The sequence below is a fragment of the Sorex fumeus genome, unplaced genomic scaffold, assembly GCF_029834395.1.
Source record: "Sorex fumeus unplaced genomic scaffold, SorFum_2.1 ptg000073l, whole genome shotgun sequence".
Lineage (NCBI taxonomy): Eukaryota > Metazoa > Chordata > Mammalia > Eulipotyphla > Soricidae > Sorex > Sorex fumeus.
The window spans coordinates 1,441,153-1,459,134 of NW_026606130.1; the positions used below are offsets into that span (position 1 = coordinate 1,441,153).

The following is a 17,982-nucleotide window of genomic DNA, read 5'->3' on the forward strand; positions in this document are numbered from 1 at the left end:
GGCTACACTAGCACGCGACAGGGACAAATGGAGACGTTACTGGTGCCCGCTCGAGCAAATCGACGACTAATGGGAAGTTAAGTGATTAAGTGATTAAGTGATCATTTCTTTCATTTGTATGCAATTCCATTGCACTCCATACTTTCATTATCCATACATCTGTTGTTGGGCACCTAGGCTGAGTTCAAAGTTTAGCTAATGTGCTGATTGTTGCTATGAATAGTGCTGTACATATGTCCTTTTTTGGGGGGGTCACACCCAGCGATGCACAGATGTCACTCCTGCCTCTACACTCAGGAATCACTGCTGGCGGTGCTCAGGGGACCATATGGAATGATGGGAATCAAACCTGGGTTGGCCACGTGCAAGGCAAATGCCCTACCCATTGTGATATCACTCCAGCCCCACATATGTCCTTTTTGATGAATGTTTTTGTGTCTTTGAAGTGTTGAGGTGAATGGCATTTATATCTTGACTTGGTCTCAGCAAAAGGCCTCTTTCTGGGGCTGGAGAGATAGCACAGTGGGTAGTGCATTTGCCTTGCACACGACCGACCTAGGTTCAATTCCCAGCGTCCCATATGGTCCCCTGAGCAATGCCAGGAGTAATTCCTGGGTGCAGAGCCAGGAATAACCCCTGTGCAAGACTGGGTGTGAACTAAAAAGCAAAAAAAGACCTCTTTCCTAATCTGAGTTGTTACATTGTAGCTTTCAAACAGAAATAAGTGGGAGAAGAGGCTTTTTCCCTATTTTTATTGAAGTATCAATATTTAAAATACTATTAATAATACTTTTTGCTGAGACTAAGAAATCAAAGCAAGAGAGCAACCATTGCCTTTTATGCTTACACACAGCCTTCCTATGAACAAAACAAAAAGAGCCAAAATCTGATCTAACTCAGAGTAAGACCACATGATGCCTTACAATTTCACTTGAGTCTTACCAAAAATCATGGTTACAGCTTATGCTATAAGCATGCAATGGCAAATTCCAACCAGCAATCCAAAGCAACACAGATTCAAAACCATACTCTTGATTCCACTCTCTATAGAATTAATGAATGTGTGAACTATTTTTAGTCACTGGGGCCTGCACAAAAACTCCCTGAAATACTAGTTTTATGTTGCACTGTATACAATGAAGAAGTGGATCAATTCACCTGCATTAATGAATGAAAAAAAAATTCAGGAAATTCCAATACACAAGAGCTTGCTAAACTCCGTACTGATGGCCTAAAAGTAAAAAATGGTAAAGATGTCACCTGATTACAAGAAAGGTGAAAAAGAAAAAGAGAAAGTATGAGAAAACTTCAACCAGATGTCAGTTAAAGAACACGAGAGCCAAACTGGAGGTCAGCTATAGAAAGACTGAACCAAGGAATAACTCAGTGTGCTTGAGGTTAAAAGACATAAAACCATCAACAAAGAACAGAAAAAGAAAAAAAACTTAGATATAAAAGGTGTAAGGGTCAGCATCAAAAGGCATAACATTTAAATTAGGGGAATTCTGGTAGGAGAGGAAAGAATGGGGAATAATTATTGGGTCAAGAAATCATAACTAAGAACCTTTTCAATATAAGAATCAGGACATATCTTAAGATCCAAGAAGCTCAGAAGATCAAACAAAACAAACCCAAACCGAAGAACACCAAGACACAGTATAATTAAAATGGTAAAAATGCAAAGACAAAAATAGAATCCCAAGAGTAGCAATCCAAAGTAAAAGCTTACATACAAGGAAGTCCCCATAAGACACACAGTGGGACTATCATACGACACTCTATGGGCCAAAAGCAAATGCTACGATATAGACAACTTAATCACTTAATCACTTAACTTCCCGTTAGTCGTCGATTTGCTCGAGCGGGCGCCAGTAACGTCTCCATTTGTCCCTGTCGCGTGCTAGTGTAGCCCAATGGCATCTCTTCGCTCCGGGAACATGGAGGGCCTCAAACCGATCGTTCATGACCTTGACAAAGAAGTCTGACCATCTGGTAGGTGGGCGGCCACGCGGTCTCTTGACATCCCGTGGAATCCAATCAGTAACAGCTCTAGTCCAACGGTCGTCTTTAAATCTCATTACGTGACCAGCCCATCTGATTTTCGACACCTTGGCAAATGAGACAGCGTCCCTGATCCTTGATCGTCGACGGATGTCAGAACTCCGGATTCGTTCTCTCATTTGAGTGAAACGTGATATTCCAAGCATAGCTCTTTCTATTCTTCTTTGGGAGACCTGAATGGCGTTCTCATCTTGTTTGCGTAGGGCCCAGGTCTCTGAGGCATATGTTAATGCAGGAAGAACAGTGGAATCAAAGAGATGTGCCCGGAGCCGGAGGTTCTTCGTCCTCTTAGCTATTTCTTCGACGTTCTTGAAGGCGTTCCAAGCCGCTCTCTTCCTCCTGCGCAGCTCGGGTGCCAGGTCATTTCTCATGTTGACCTCTCGACCTAGGTACACATAGCTGTTGCATTCGGAGATGGTCGTTCCATTGAGAGCGAATGGGGCGTCAGGAACAAGGCTGTTTCTCATATAGACAACATGATGAATTAAATTAACATGCAAACAATGATGTAGCCAGATTATCATTTAGATTTGAAGTGACACAAAACTTTTCTGCCAAATAACAGCTAAAGAAGTTCACGGCAGAGAGGATCCTCCCAACACCCTTTACTTGCATGCTGAAAATAGACTATAGACAGAATATGATTGCCACTCAATGCCTCTTCTGCAAACCACAGCACCCAAAAGGAGAGAACAAAAGGGAATGCACTGCCACAGGGGCAGGGTGGGATGGGGGTTGGGGGTGGGAGGGATGCTGGGAGCATTGGAGGTGGGGAATGCGCACTGGTGGAGGGATAGGTACTCAATCATTGTATAACTGAAACCCAAGCACAAAAATTTGTAAGTCTACAACTGTACTTCATGGTGTTTCACTAATAAAATTTTTTAAAAAATAAAAAAAACAAGGATGTTTGGAGGACACGCTCGGGATGCGAGATGCTTGCTGAAGGTAGACTATAGACTGAACACGATGGCCACCCAATATTGCAAACTACAAGACCCTGAAGGAAAGAGTGAGCCAAAGGGAATGCACTGCCACAGAGGTGGGGTGGGGTGGGGAGATGGGGTGTGAGGGTGGGAGGGCTACTAGGATCATTGGTGATGGAGAATGGGCACTGGTGGAGGGATGGGTACTTGATCATTGTATAACTGAAACTCAAGCACGAAAGTTTGTAAGTCTACAACTGTACCTCATGGTGTGTCACTAATAAATAAATAAAATTTAAAAAGAAGTTCACAGCAGAGGCTAGAGCAATAGTACAGTGGGTAAGGCACTTGCTTTGAACATGGCTTACCTGGATGTGGTGACCCAGCACTCCAATGATCCACCAGGAGTGATCCGTAAATACAGAGTCAGAAGTAAGCCCCGAGCATAGCTGGGTATGTGCCCCCTCCCCAAAATAAAGAAGTTCATGGCCACTAAACAAGCTATACAAGAGGCAACAAATAGTCATCTATAAAGGCATACATGGTGGTAGTATGCTGCTAAAAATGTGGGGAGAAAACGTGAGGGAAAAATAGAGTGTCATATAATGAGCTCAAGTCTAACCTCGTTGAAGTTAAGAAGATAAGAGGACTCAGAATTTCAGATATAAATGGTGTGTAATAATCTCAAAACAAAATTACAAAACCAAGAAGAGGCTGTTGGACCCTGTCTACTGCATAAAGAACAGATATCTAAGAACAGGGAAAGAAAATGAAAGTTGCGAAAGAATTAAAGACAAACTTCAAAACACTCAGAATTCTTATAAGAAGATTGGATTGCAATAAATTCCTTCATTTCCGTAATCTCGCTCAGTATCAGTGGTATAATATCTTGAACCAAAATACATAGAGTGACTGAATGGATCAGAAAAAAACCCAATATTCTGATGCTTTCATAAAATATATTTAAACTTTCATGATAAACACAGGCTGAAAGTAAAGGCTAGGAAACAATCATGAAGGTAAATAGCTTTTTTAAAGAAACCTATTATGGTCATATTTATAAAAATAATATATCAGACAAAACAGACTTCAAAGTAAAGTTTATAAACACAGGTGGACATTATATAATAATGGATCTATACAACAATAACTCATTGATGTGCATTCACCAAATGAAGAAACATCAAACTACATAACGCAACATCCAGCAAGCCTAAAGTAACTGGCAGCAATAAAACAGTAGAGGAGATTTTAACAACCCTTCTCATTGATTAATAGGTTAATCAGAGGAAAATCAGTAAGTAAACACTGACCTTAAAGGAAGAAATGTAAAAACTGAGCTTACTAGATATGTATAGGGAGCTCCACGCCCCCCTCCCACCCACCCCCTCCAAACCTAAGTGCCTACTCTTCTCCAGTCAGTGTGCATGGGACATCTTCTAGGAAAGACCACATGTTAGGACACAAAACAAGTCCCCGGAATTCATGAGGATGAAAATCAAATAAAACTTATTCTCATATCACAATGATGTGAAGGTAGAAATAAACCACCAACAGAAAGCTAGAAAATTGGTCAAAGAAATGTAAAGAAAGAAATGTAATTCAGAAACTCTCAGGTGAGGCCCAGTTCCAGGTGATTCTGATGTACATTTAGCTTTTGTAGACGATAATCACAAACCATTCAATTGTCATTTAATTTTGTTAGGCTTACTTTCTATAATCATCAATGTACACAAGTTTATATAGCTCTGATGGTCTTATTTTGGATAATATTTTAATCTTGTATCACTTAGAAAATTTTCAAGGCCCAAAGGAAGAATCCTGCAAGAGATTATGTGTCATTTGCTAAAACATCCATATTTCAGATGATGTGTTTACAATATTTCTTGAAAGTTATAGATGGGTAGAAGACAAACACCAGTGGGGAATATTGTTTCACTAAATAATTCCTACTGTGATGATACATTAAATCTGTGGTAGATAAAAATAATTGACTTAAAATATGGTGTTATACCTGACCTGAGTATGAATTTTTCTGATACTCTGGAGATACACTTTAAACAAAATAATAAAGCTGAACATAGGCACTAATTCAGAAGCTTTGACTCTTATAGTGGTAAGACATCACCTTATCGTCTAATTCAATTCATTATTTAATGTAATTTTATATTTTATCTAAATATTCTTATTCATATCTTTCCTGGGACAAGAAGATAATGTTGCTTTAATGAGCTTACATTAGAGTTTCTACTAATCAGTAATAAACAAAAGCCATATTGTATCAAAACACTTCAATTACAAGTACAGATGATGTTTGCAATAAAAATGTGAAAAATGTATTTACCATGAAGTAACCATAATATGGATTATCTATTAATCAATTATGACAATCTTTAAAGTCAGAGAGAAGAAGGTAAAGGTAAAGGCCCTCCCGTTGATCATCGATTTGCTCGAGCGGGCCCAGTAACGTCTCCGTTGGAGACTTTGTTGTTACTGTGTCTGGCATATCGAATACTCTCGGTAGCTTGCCGGGCTCTCCGAGAGGGGCAGAGGAATCGAACTCGGGTCGGCCATGTTGGCCGCTTGTAAGGCGAACGCCCTACCCGCTGTGCTATTGCTCCAGAGAGAAGAAAATACAGCGAAACCTTTCTAATCTTCCTATGTTTAAATCAAGATGCTGTGATTTTATATCAGTTTTCCTTGCTATCACCCAATCTTTGCTGACTTTTATCAGCTTGGGTTCTAAGGCATTGCCTTCTATTCTTTGTGACTTTTTTGTTTGTTTGGTTTAAGAGAGGCCCACATTACCTGTTTATTGGGCTATGAGATTGTTATTAATCAACTTTAACAGCAATCACTGTTAAAATGTTTTGATGTCAATATAACATGAGAACAGAATCTGATAAGCAAGTTTCAGGAAAAAAAAACACTGATTTCTAAAAGATTCTGTTACTTCTTTTGACATACACAATGGCATTCAGGGATTACTCCTAGCTCTGCTCTCAGGGATCACTTCTGGCGGAGCTCAGGGTACCAAATAGGATGCTGGATATCAAATCTGGGTTAACCATATACAAGGCAACACCCTACTATTGCTCTAGCCCCAAGATTCTATTTTTTTCCGAAGCCAATATATGATCACATATAAATCTAGGAATTTAAAAAATCATGGTACTTTTTCCCATTTTAACCATATAAAATTGACAAATATCCAATGGAACTAATTTTCAAGTCAGAGATATTCAGCAGAAACCTCCAATTTGAAAAGGAAATATCTTAGTTTATTTATGAACCACAAGACACAGCAAGCATCCTTTATTCCAAATCTCAGAAAAAGCCACAATAAATTATTTCCCAAAGCACTGAGGCCACTAAGAGTACTTAACCTACTATCCTTGTTAATGTCCAAACATCCTTGGTTCAATCCATGTAAGTTATAATAATAAAGGTCTAGTTTCTAGAAATGCCCCATAATCATCTCCATTGTGTTATGCTTTGCAAGGAACATACCACCAAGGCAATGTTGAAAATGGACCGGTAAAAACATTATGACCTGAGTGAATAGTTATCCATATATTCTGGATCTGCAAATTGAGTGAGAATATGGGCTGGAGCGATAGCACAGCGGTAGGGCGTTCGCCTTACAAGCGGCCAACATGGCCGACCCGAGTTCGATTCCTCCGCCCCTCTCGGAGAGCCCGGCAAGCTACCGAGAGTATTCGATATGCCAAACACAGTAACAACAAAGTCTCCAATGGAGACGTTACTGGGCCCGCTCGAGCAAATCGACGATCAACGGGAGGGCCTTTACCTTTACCTTTACCTTTACCTTTATTAATGAAAATGTGAAATTCCAGGAGGCATTCTTTATGTTTTTTATACTGTCATCTTACAAACATGTACAGTATCAGAAAGCAAGAAAGTTAGACTGAAGTAACAATAACATTGTATGAAAAACCTTTCTTGACCTAAAGGCAAATTAAAAAATGCAAACTACAATAGAACAAAGAACCAATTCCAATTAGGTTTTGTTCATGGATTTATTTATGGGTTTTATTCAGTCTCTAAGCTGAGAGTTTCATATGTTAGGGAACAGTTTCAATGTACTGAGCATTCATAAATTTGAATGAATATATTATTAAAATATTTTCTAAAAGCGTGTATACTTCATTGTTAAATATCATGCCAATGATCAAGAAATAAACAAATAAAATGATTAAAATTCAAATATTTCCTTTTGTTATATCCACTTCCAAAAATTACAAAGCATCTTTAACATAATTTTATCTGCCATTCCTCAAGGAAATTCACAAAACAGGTAGATATTCAAAACATAACTGTAATATTACACAAAATCATTCCCTTTATTAACTTAGTCTGTTCCAAAGTATTTCTGTCCAAAATGTGTGGGTGCAACAGGATGTACTTCAGTAGTCAAAATTGTGATCTCTGGAAACTCCTGAATGATTGATTTGGCACCTTCAGAAAATAAAAAAAGACAATTACTGTTATGTCAGAATTCCTGGTGATAGTTGGAGTACAAGAATTTTATATTCATCAAATTCATCCTTAAATAGGGACTGTCTGTATTAATACTTTTGGATGTTTAAGGTGAGTGATATCTGCCATTGCAATGTGCTTTCTCTTCCGGTACAGACTTTCTCTTTAGATACAGTAACACTGTATATGGAATTAGAGGGAGGAGAGAGATGTTATTTTGAGTAGCACACTCAATGTACAAGATAGTTTTCCTGGCTTCCTGCATGGTTGAAAGCATATTCTCCTAGTACCAGTAAATAAAATGGACTCAGAATTTTTGAGGACAGGGGAGTAAATATATCTATGTTAGAATAATTGTTGGAAAAAATATATGTTGTTGAGTGGCAGTGGGGCATTCATATCCAGCCCCAGGCAGGGAGGTGACCCAACTGCATTCAAGGTCTAGATGGTAGACAGACATTCCCCTGCATGAGTTGATGAAAAATACTTGTTAGATTTATGGAATCCTATATGGTCCCCCAACCAATCGAGGAGTAATTCCTGAGAGTAGAGCCAGAAATAAGCCCTGAACACCACCAGATGTGACTAAAAACAACAAAGAACAAAATCCAAAGTGTAAGGATCTCCAATGGAAAGGAAGGAATATTAAAGAACTATTGGTAGAAGAAATTATCAGACCATCTATAATCTAAGGATTAAATCACACCCAGATGTGAGAAACCCAAAGAGTTGCAATCAACATAAATACAAAGAGAGTAATACCAAGACACACTGTAATTAAAATTACAAAAAAAAATCTAAGATAGAATCATAAGAGTAGCAGGACCACAGAGGAAAGTTACATATAAGGGAACGCTCATAACACTCACAGTCAAGATATCAAATGAAATCCTACAGATCAATAGGAAATTCTATGATATATGTTGAATGAAATAAATATGCAAGCAATAATACTTATAGATTATCATTTAAACTTAAGAAATGGCACAAGGTGGCTTGGAGCAACAGTACAGTGGGTAGGGCGTTTTGCTTTGCACTCAGCTGATCTAGGTTCAATCCCCACTACCCCATATGGTCTGCCAAACCTGCCAGGAGTGATCCCTGAGTAGAGAGTCAAGAATAAGCCATGAGCACTGCCTGGTGCGGCCCCAAAACAAAAAAAAGTGACACAAGTCTTTATAGTCAAATACCAGCTAAAGAAATTTATAGTTACTAAAATACTGAAACAGATTTGCAAGGAGCACACTACATGCTCTCTTTTGAAAAACAAAGGAATTCTGCTTGGGAGTTGTGAGATACCAAAATATAAATTGGAGTTTAGAGGAGTATGGAGTCTTCTATAATGCACATGAGACTTACCAGCTTTAAAGTTAGGAGGGAATACAGTCTCAGAACTTCAAAAGTAAGCAACCTGTTAATCTCAAGGAAAACACACTAGACAAGGCCATTGTAACCTGACCACTACATAAAAGACAGATATCTAAGTATAGGGAAATAAAATAAAAGACTGCCAAAAAAGCAAAGAAAAACTTCACAAACACTCAGAATTGATATAAGAAGATGGCAATAAATTCTTTCATTTCAATAATCTCACTTAATATCCATGACCTGAACTCACCAAATAAAAGCACAGAATGGCTAGATGAATCAGAAAACTGAAACCAAACTTCTGTTGATTATAAGAGGCATATCTGAATGGTTTCGATTAACACAGGTTCAAAATAAAAGACTAGGAAACAAACTTACAGGCAAATAGAAGCATATTAAAGGCCAAGATTGCCAGACTTATGTCAGATAATTTAGAGTTAAAATGTTGTATGTGACAGAGATGAACATTACATAATTATTAGCAGATGCATATATCAAGAAGACAACACTCTTTAGCATATATAAATCAAACTAAAGACCATTAAAATATATGAAGCAACTGTTAACACTGAAAGTAATGTAATAGTGGTAAAAGATTTGAACACTCAATAAGGAAACACTGGCCTTAAAAGAAGAAATGGAAGAATAGCCTAAAAAGAGATCTCCACTATAGAGCAGACTTCATTTTGTCTCTAGTGCACATGGTAAATTCTCTAAGATAGACCAAATACTGAAACACAAAATTCATAAAAATCAAGAGAGAAGAAATAAATACTGCCTCAGAGTAGAAATCAATCACAAACAGAAACCTGAGAGAAATCAAGAACTTGGAAATGACACACTTATGACTTAACATACAGTGGGTCAAAGAGGAAATTAAATAATTCAAAAGATTCCTGGAAACAAAATAAAATGAGGAAATGAGTCACCAGAAGACATGGACAAGGCAAAGGCATGCTAAAAGAGAAGTTCATAAGAATGCAAGGATTACCTTTACCTTTACCATTAGGAAACAATAGCACTGTAGCACTGTTCTCCTGTTGTTCATCGATTTGCTGGAGCGGGCCCTGTAATATCTCCATTGTGAAAATTTTTGTTACTGTGTTTGGCATATCGAATACCATGAATACGTCATGGGTAGCTTGCCAGGCTTTGCAGTGTGGGCGAGATACTCTTGGTAGCTTGCCGGGCTCTCCGAGAGGGGTGGAGGAATCGAACCTGGGCCGACCAGGTCAGCCGCATGCAAGACAAATGCCCTACCCACTGTGCTATCGCTCCAGCTGGAGGAAATAATAAAAGACCCAAATAAATAACCTAACTATGCACCTTAAAATATTAGAAAGAGAACCGAAGGGCATTCAGAAAGTAGGAGGAAAATGATAAAAACTTAGAACAGAAGCCAACAATATAGAAACTAAATTTAAAGAAATTAATTAAAGCAGCACCTAATTTTCAAAAGAACAAACAAGGTCAATTGGCCCCTTTGCTATGCTCACAAAGGAGAACTTTTATCACATAGGTTCAGAAACAAAAGGGCATACATTACAGCAGATACCAGCGACATACAAAAGATAATGCAAGAATTTTATGCTGGTGGGGGGAGGCTATGGGAGGAACATTGGTGGAGGGAAGTTGACACTGGAGGTGAGATTGGTGCTGGGGTGCTGATTGTCTAAAACTCAGTGATAAATAATATTGTAAATCACAGTCATTTAATAAAATAAAAAAAGAAATATAGAAGGGGAATAACAAAAATGAATACTATGAATGATTTTATTCCATGAAATTCTAAAGTGTAAAATAAATGGATAAAAATTTAAAGTCTATAAATACCAATACTGAATTAGGACGAATCAGAACATCTGAACAAATCTATTTCTATTGCAGAAGTCAAAACTGTAATCAAAATAGTTCTCTCAAACAAAAGCCCAAGCCCAGATGTGTTCACTAGTATTTTTTTCCAAACCTTCAAAGAGGGGCTAGGACATACTTCCTGTCCTTGTCAGACTCTTCCAGAAAGTCAAAGAAACAGAAAATTCCACTGAACAGTTTTATGAGGCTACTATCAATTTGATACCAAAAACATATACACATACCAGTAAAAAGGAAAGTTGCAGACCAATAAGTAACCCAGAAGAACTTAGATAACAAATATCCTTTTGCTTGTTTTCCAGTCACATCCAGTGGTGCTTACAGATTACTCCTAGGTCTGCACTCAGTGACCATATGGGGTGCCAGGGATTGACCCTGGATCAGTGACATGCAGGGGAAGCACCTTACCTGCTGTTCTATCTCACCAGCCCAAGATACAAAGATTCTTAACAAAAAATCTGAACAATCTGAATTCAACAAAAAATATGCTAGAAGGGTTATGCATCATGATCAATTGAGATTTGTTTTTCAGGGATGTAAAGAAAGTTAAATATGGAAGTCAATTAATGTGAACCACATTAAATAGGGAAAGATAAAAATCATAGGATCATATCAATGAATGTGGAAAAAGCATTCAAAAAGATTCAATACCCATTTATGATAAAAATTCTCAACAATAAAAGGATAGAGAGAACTTTACTCAACATATTACTCCCATTGGTAACGTCATACTCAAGGGCAAAAACTTGAAAGACTTTTCTCTAAGATTAGGCATAAGGTAAAAATTACCACTATATTTTACAGAGTATTGAAAGTCTGTATTACAGCAATTAAGCAAGAAAGACATAATAAAGGGATTTAAATTGAAAAAGAAATATTTTCCAATTTAAAAAGAAGTATTCACAGATAGAAAGGCTCAAAATCTTCAACAGTATAATCCTAGAAACAATAAACCTATACAGTAAAGTGGCAGGCTACAAAATAAATATGCAGAAATTCATTGAATAAGAATAAGTTCAAATTGAAGTACTTTTAAGTTCCATTTATGATTGTGCTTCTCAAAATCAAGCAACTAGGAATCAACTGAACAAAATAATTCCTAGATTTCCACAAAAACTGCATTACTCTTAAAAAAATAGTAGAAGACACAGAAAATGGAAATATATCTTCTGTTTATGAATTGAAAGGATTAGCATTATTACACAACTTGACCATCCTACCCAAAATACTATACGGACTGAATTTGGCCACCACGAATATTCTTGTGGAATTTTTTTAGAGACCTGGAAAATAAAATTTATATGGAGTAATTAATAACTCCCCAAATAGAGAAAGAAATCCTGGTATAAAGAAGATAGAAAGTTTTTCACTGCCTGACTTAAATTGTATAAAAACTGTGTGGTACTGGAATATAGGCTGACTCTCAGATCAATGGTCTAGAATTGAGAACCCAGAGACCAAAGGTCAGAAATATGGACAGTTAATCTATGACAAAGAACCTACACTGTAGGATAATAATAATATTCCTCCCTGGCCGCTGGGAGTTTGTGTTTGTTGATTGCCCTCCAACCTCTATATTACCTTTGTCTCCTGATCAGACTCTGACTTGTAAATATTGTCTTTCTCTTCCCCTTACTGTCCTTTGCGTGGTTAGTTATTTAAGAGCAATTGCTTTTTGTATGGATACAGGAAGAAAGATAAAAAGATAAGCCTGTGGCTTGGGAGTTGATTGATTCCAGATAATATTACCTCTTGGACATCTGCTCTCTCAACTTAAGCCTCAGTTTCCCTTTCTTCCTAGATCCCCAAAAGCATGTCCTGACCAGGGACTGAATGGACCCAGAGCAAGCAGTGAGCTATGAGCAACCCTGGCATCAAAATGGGCCTGGCCAAAGTGCCCTAATGCTTAACTATAAGTTAAGTGCTTGGTCATGGACAAATTCTGTCATGATCAAAAATTAATAACTATATTTGAACCCTGCTGGGGTTATGAATAATTAATCCAGCCTGAGCACTGTAGTCTGAGTCTGTGGTGAGATGGCCCCAGGAGAGTCACCCTTCAAGTCTAAACGTGTCTATTACTGTGTCCATACAGAATGGTAAATTTACCATTCTGTATGGACACAGTAATAAAATATTAGGAAGGAGAATTAAAGATGTTAACCAAGTTGCAGGTCTAAGGGGAGGAGAAACACACCTTAAGGGCTGTTTTGCCCTTATGGGCTGCAGATGGTTAGGAAGACTGGAAAAAACATTTCGATTGTGTTTTCTCTGGGGAGGTGTGGTTCGGGAGACGTAGTGAAAGAGAAGAAAAAGAGCTGCCGCTAGGAGGAGGTAGAAGATTGCTGTGGGGGTAGAGAGAGGAAGGAGAGTTAGAGAAGGTTTCGAGTTAGAGAGAAGGCTGAGAGCTGAGAGTAAGAGTGGCTGGGGAGATTGGAGAGGAGTCCTGAAGAGCATTGTAGAGCAAGTTAGAGAGAGAGCTGGGAGAGACGAGAGAATTGAATAAACGGCAACTAATCAGCCACCAGCTTGGCCCTCGTTCTTCCTTCGTCCGCCCAAGGCAAGAGCCATCCGGGTGAAGAAGCAGCTCGAGAGCACCAAACATGGGCGGCGAGAGAGAGCCGCCCGGAGAGCCCGAGAATATCCTTTAATGTGTCATCCCCGCGCGTGAGGAGTTCACACAGCCTGAGAGGGGGACCTACAGGGGACTTACACACTACATTATTAAATGATGCTGGGAAAACTGGTTACCCACATGCAAACAAACAAAAACCAAAACTGAACTGCTATCTCACACCATACACAAATTTAATTAAAGATGACTTAAAAACCTCAATATCAGTTTCAAAACCATAAAATAAATTGAGAGCAAACTCTCCAAAATATTGACTTCAGAGGTGTCATCAATGAATTTAAAAAATTAGAAGAAGCAAATACATTAATGGTACTACAAAAGTCCAGATGACTTGAAAATAAATATGCCTTGCTGAAACAGAGAAAATAATCTCGCAGGAATCTAATAAAGGTCCAATATCCAAGATTTATAGAGCACTCAAAAAAAAAAACCCAAAATCTCATACCAAAATGAGGAGACAAGCTGAACAGGCACTTTCTCAAGAATCAATAGGTATATGAAAAAGTGCTCTTCATCACATATCATCAGGGAAACACAAATCAGTAAGCCAATGACACATCACCTCACAAAATGACAATGGTGTGCAGCACTGAACACAACCAGTGCTGGTGGAGAAGTGGGGAAAAAGAAACCCCCATTCACTCTTGATGGAAATGTTCACCAGTTCAGCCTCTTTAGAAAAGAATATAAAGTTAGAGAGATAGTACAGGGGTTAAGATACATGACTTGCATGTGACTGACCCTGATTCAATCCTCAGTACCACATGGTCCCCCAAGAATCAATGGATGAAGCCCTGGAGGCTCCTGAACAATAACAGGTGCATTTCTGGAGGTCCTTAAGCAGAGTAGGATGTGTCGAGTAACCCATGGTACTTCAGGCCCTAACCTGTGTTACACCACTAGGTGTAACCTAGTGGTGTAACCTGTGTTACACCACTAGGTCCCACACTAAATTGACAGTCTGCCTTAAGGGCCTCTGGATCTTTTGAGCACTTCTTGGGAGACCCCAACCCCACAAAACAACAGCACAGATACTTTTCAAATATTAATAAATTAAATTCCATATGACCTGGACTTTGTGCCAGGATGTTTTCACTTGGGGACCAGGATGTTTTCACTTGGGGACCAGGATGTTTTCACTTGGGGACCAGGATATTTTCACTTGGGGATGTTGGGGATAGAACCTGACTCGGCTGCATGCAAGGCAAGTGCCCTACCGCAGGAGGTAGTACTGAGTGTACTATCTCTTCACCCTCTATTAATGATTATTTTCTTAGGATATGTTTATTTTCTTAGATTACTTTCAAATTATCCTAGATTATCAGGTAAAACTGAGATCTTAAATATGGCATTAATATTTACTTAAGAAATGGAGACTAGGGCCGGAGCGATAGCACAGCGGGTAGGGTGTTTGCCTTGCACGCGGCCGACCCGGGTTCGATCCCCGGCATCCTATTTGGTCCCCCAAGCACCGCCAGGAGTAATTCCTGAGTGCAAAGCCAGGAGTAACTCCTGAGCATTGCTGAGTGTGACCCAATAAAGAAAAAAAATTAATTGGCTTCCAAAAAATAAAAAAAAAAGAAATGGAGACTATGTACTTGTCTTTTTAACAGAAGTCTAACTTAAATACTTATATTCTTTGCTTCTTATTTCAATGTTTATTTTATGAAGACTATGGTGTTAGCTAGAACCTTGATTTTATTGTTTAATAGAAACTCTTAGACTCAGATGGGGATTCAAGTGATAAAGTGATCTCTCGGTTACTTGCAGTTTCTGCCCAGAGTGGGGCACCAGGAAAAAAAAATTCCATCCTCTTTAGCAGAGTTAATCAATAATTTCCCAATTGAACTTGATCATCAAAGTGGTGTAGAATATTATCATTAAGTTTGGACGTGACAAAACACAGGTATTAATTACAAATGTTATATTTAGATTTAATTTGGAGGTACATAAACTTTTCTTAAGATGAGGTGCTGGACAAATGTGTACTTACACACCCCATAACTGAGTGGAAGCCCATTTACTGTCTTGTGTTGAACTTACCGTGAGGAGTGGAGAATAGACTGAGTAGAATAATAACACTGGGTTGAACTCCGTGCTCTATAAGAACCTTTACAGCTTCAATTACAGTATTTCCAGTGCCTGAAATAAAATGACAACCAAGTGCATTGGCAACAATAATACTTATTTCAAAGTTTCCCTGAAGAGTAGTTCAATAATCTAATATAAAATACTAGAGTGAAGGAATTTAGAATGGAACTGTTAAGAATGCACAAGGAGCTCAAAGAAACAATAGAATGCACAGCCAATAAAATATATGAGGATATGAGAGCAGGAATGAGGAAAACAAGAAAGAAAAAAAGCAGAAATGACAGATTTGAAAAATCTGGTAGGTGAAATGAAAAACTCACTTTAGGCCTCAGCAGTAGAGTAACAGCTGCTGAGGAAAGATTCAAGGAACTCCAAGATGAGGCACAGAAAATCTCTAAACAGCATCAGAAGATGGAATAAAACCCTCAAAATAAACCAAAAGATGGCAAAGAGAACATCAAGGTGAAGTTAAGGGTAACAACATAAGAATCATCAGATGGACAGAAAGAAAACCCTGATGAAGAAGCAACCATCAAAGCCATCATTGCTGAGAAGTTTCCAGAGCTGAAGAATGCATGCACACAAACCAGAAGGCCCAAAGGTTACCAGCTGAAAAAAATCCAAATTAAAATACCTCAAGATACATCCTAATCAGAATGGAAAAAACCATAGACAGATATAGAATACTGAAAGCAGCAAAATTAAAGAAGGAAATTGCTTGTAAAGGAACATCCTTAAGATTCACAGTTGACTTAATCAGATGAAACCCTCCAGGGTGAACACAGTGGTGGAGTATAGTGAAAAAACTTAATGAAATGAATGCCTCACCAAGAATAATTTACCCAGTCAGACTCTCATTCAGATTTGAAGAAACAATATACATCTTCTCAGATGAATAACAACTCAGGAACATCATAGACTCAAAATCATTGTTACAAGAAGAATTAAATGGGCTAATTTAAGACAAGACAATCCCACAAGTACACCAAACTCTTACATAAAGATGGCACAAATCCCCATCACAATAATGACTCTCAATGTCAATGGACTAAATGCACCAATCAAGAGGCACAGAGTGACAGGATGGATTAGAAAATTGAACCAAACCATCTGCTGCCTACAAGAAGTACATCTGAACATCAGAGCAAACACAGACTCAAAGTCATCTGGAAAGCAATTCTCCAGGCAAACAACCCCCTCCAAAATTCTGGGCTGGCTATACTAGTACCAGACCACATAGACTTCAGGTTGAAGGTTATAAGAGACAGTGAAGGTCATTTTTTAATGATCAAGGGATCTGTACATCAGGAAGAATTCACACTCCTAAAGATATATGCACCTAGCGGGGGAACAGCAAAACACTTAAAACAACAACAAAATAAATTTGAAGATAGACATTGATAGCAACAAAATAGTAATTGGAAATTTCAATATCACTTTGTCACCTCTCAATATATCAACCAGAAGAAATGGAAGAGAGGGCATCAATACACATACACAGAAACACACACACATACACAAGACTTTAAATCCTCAAAAAGCTAGATACACATGTTTCTTCAGTGCACACAAGACATTCTCAAAAATAGACATGATAGGCTATAAACTATACCCCCATAAAATTAAGAGGATAGAAATGATATCAACTATCTTTTCAGATCATGATGCACTGAAAATAGAATTGAATCACACATATAAATGGAGAATCAAATCAAACACCTGGAATTTAAACAGCTTGCTTTTGAACAACAAGTAGGTTAGAGAAGAAATCAAAAAGAAAATTGAAAGATTTCTAGAAACAAATAAAAATGAGAACACAAGCTACCAGAGCTTGTGGGACGCAGCAAAATCAATGTTAATAGGAAAGTTTGTAGCTCTGCATGCATTCATCCAGACAGGAGAGGGGTCCACATAAATAAATTAGCCTCACAGCTTGGAAAATGACCAACAAAAGGAACCCAAACAAGGCAGGAGGGAGGAAATAATAAAGCTTAGAGAAGAAATCAATGAGCAAACAATTCAAAAAAATCAACAAAATCAGAGATAGTTCTTTGAGAAAATAAGAAAGATCAATAAACCACTAGCAAGGCTCAGAAAGAAACAGAGAGATGATGCTAATAAACCGAATCAGAAAAGTGGGACATCATAACAGAAACTACAAAAATCCATATGGTCATCAGAGATTACTTTGAGAATCTATGCCATGAAACAAGAGATCCTTGAAGAAATGGAGAAATTCCTGGATTCCTATACTTCCAAGGTTGAACCAAGATGATTTGAAATACTTCAATATACCTATCACCATTGAGGAAATCAAAATGGTAATCAAAAGTCTTCCCCCAAACAAAAGCCCAGAACCAGATGGACTCACTAGTGAATTCTTTCAAACCTTTAAAAAGGACCAGTTGCCAATACATTTCAAGAGTTTCCAGGATATTCACACCCGGTGATGCACAGGGGTTACTCCTGGCTCATGCACTCAGGAATTACTACTGGTGGTGCTAGGGGGACCACATGGGATGCTGGGAA

General features: G+C 38.2%; 1 protein-coding gene across 2 annotated transcripts in view; it reads right to left on the reverse strand.

Annotated features, from left to right (window-relative positions):
• Positions 1-7,254: 7,254 nt before the first annotated feature.
• Positions 7,255-17,982, reverse strand: part of UPRT (uracil phosphoribosyltransferase homolog) — a 34,568-nt gene continuing 23,840 nt past the window's right edge. Inside the window, exons 6-7 of one of the 2 annotated variants that reach the window (XM_056130108.1) lie at positions 15,406-15,504; positions 7,255-7,466 (exon numbers count right to left, since the gene is read on the reverse strand). In XM_056130108.1, coding sequence (XP_055986083.1) covers positions 7,360-7,466; positions 15,406-15,504 — 206 coding nt within the window. In that variant the 3' untranslated portion in view covers positions 7,255-7,359. The remainder of the gene's footprint in view (positions 7,467-15,405; positions 15,505-17,982) is intronic. The other variant, XM_056130109.1, reaches the window with a different exon arrangement.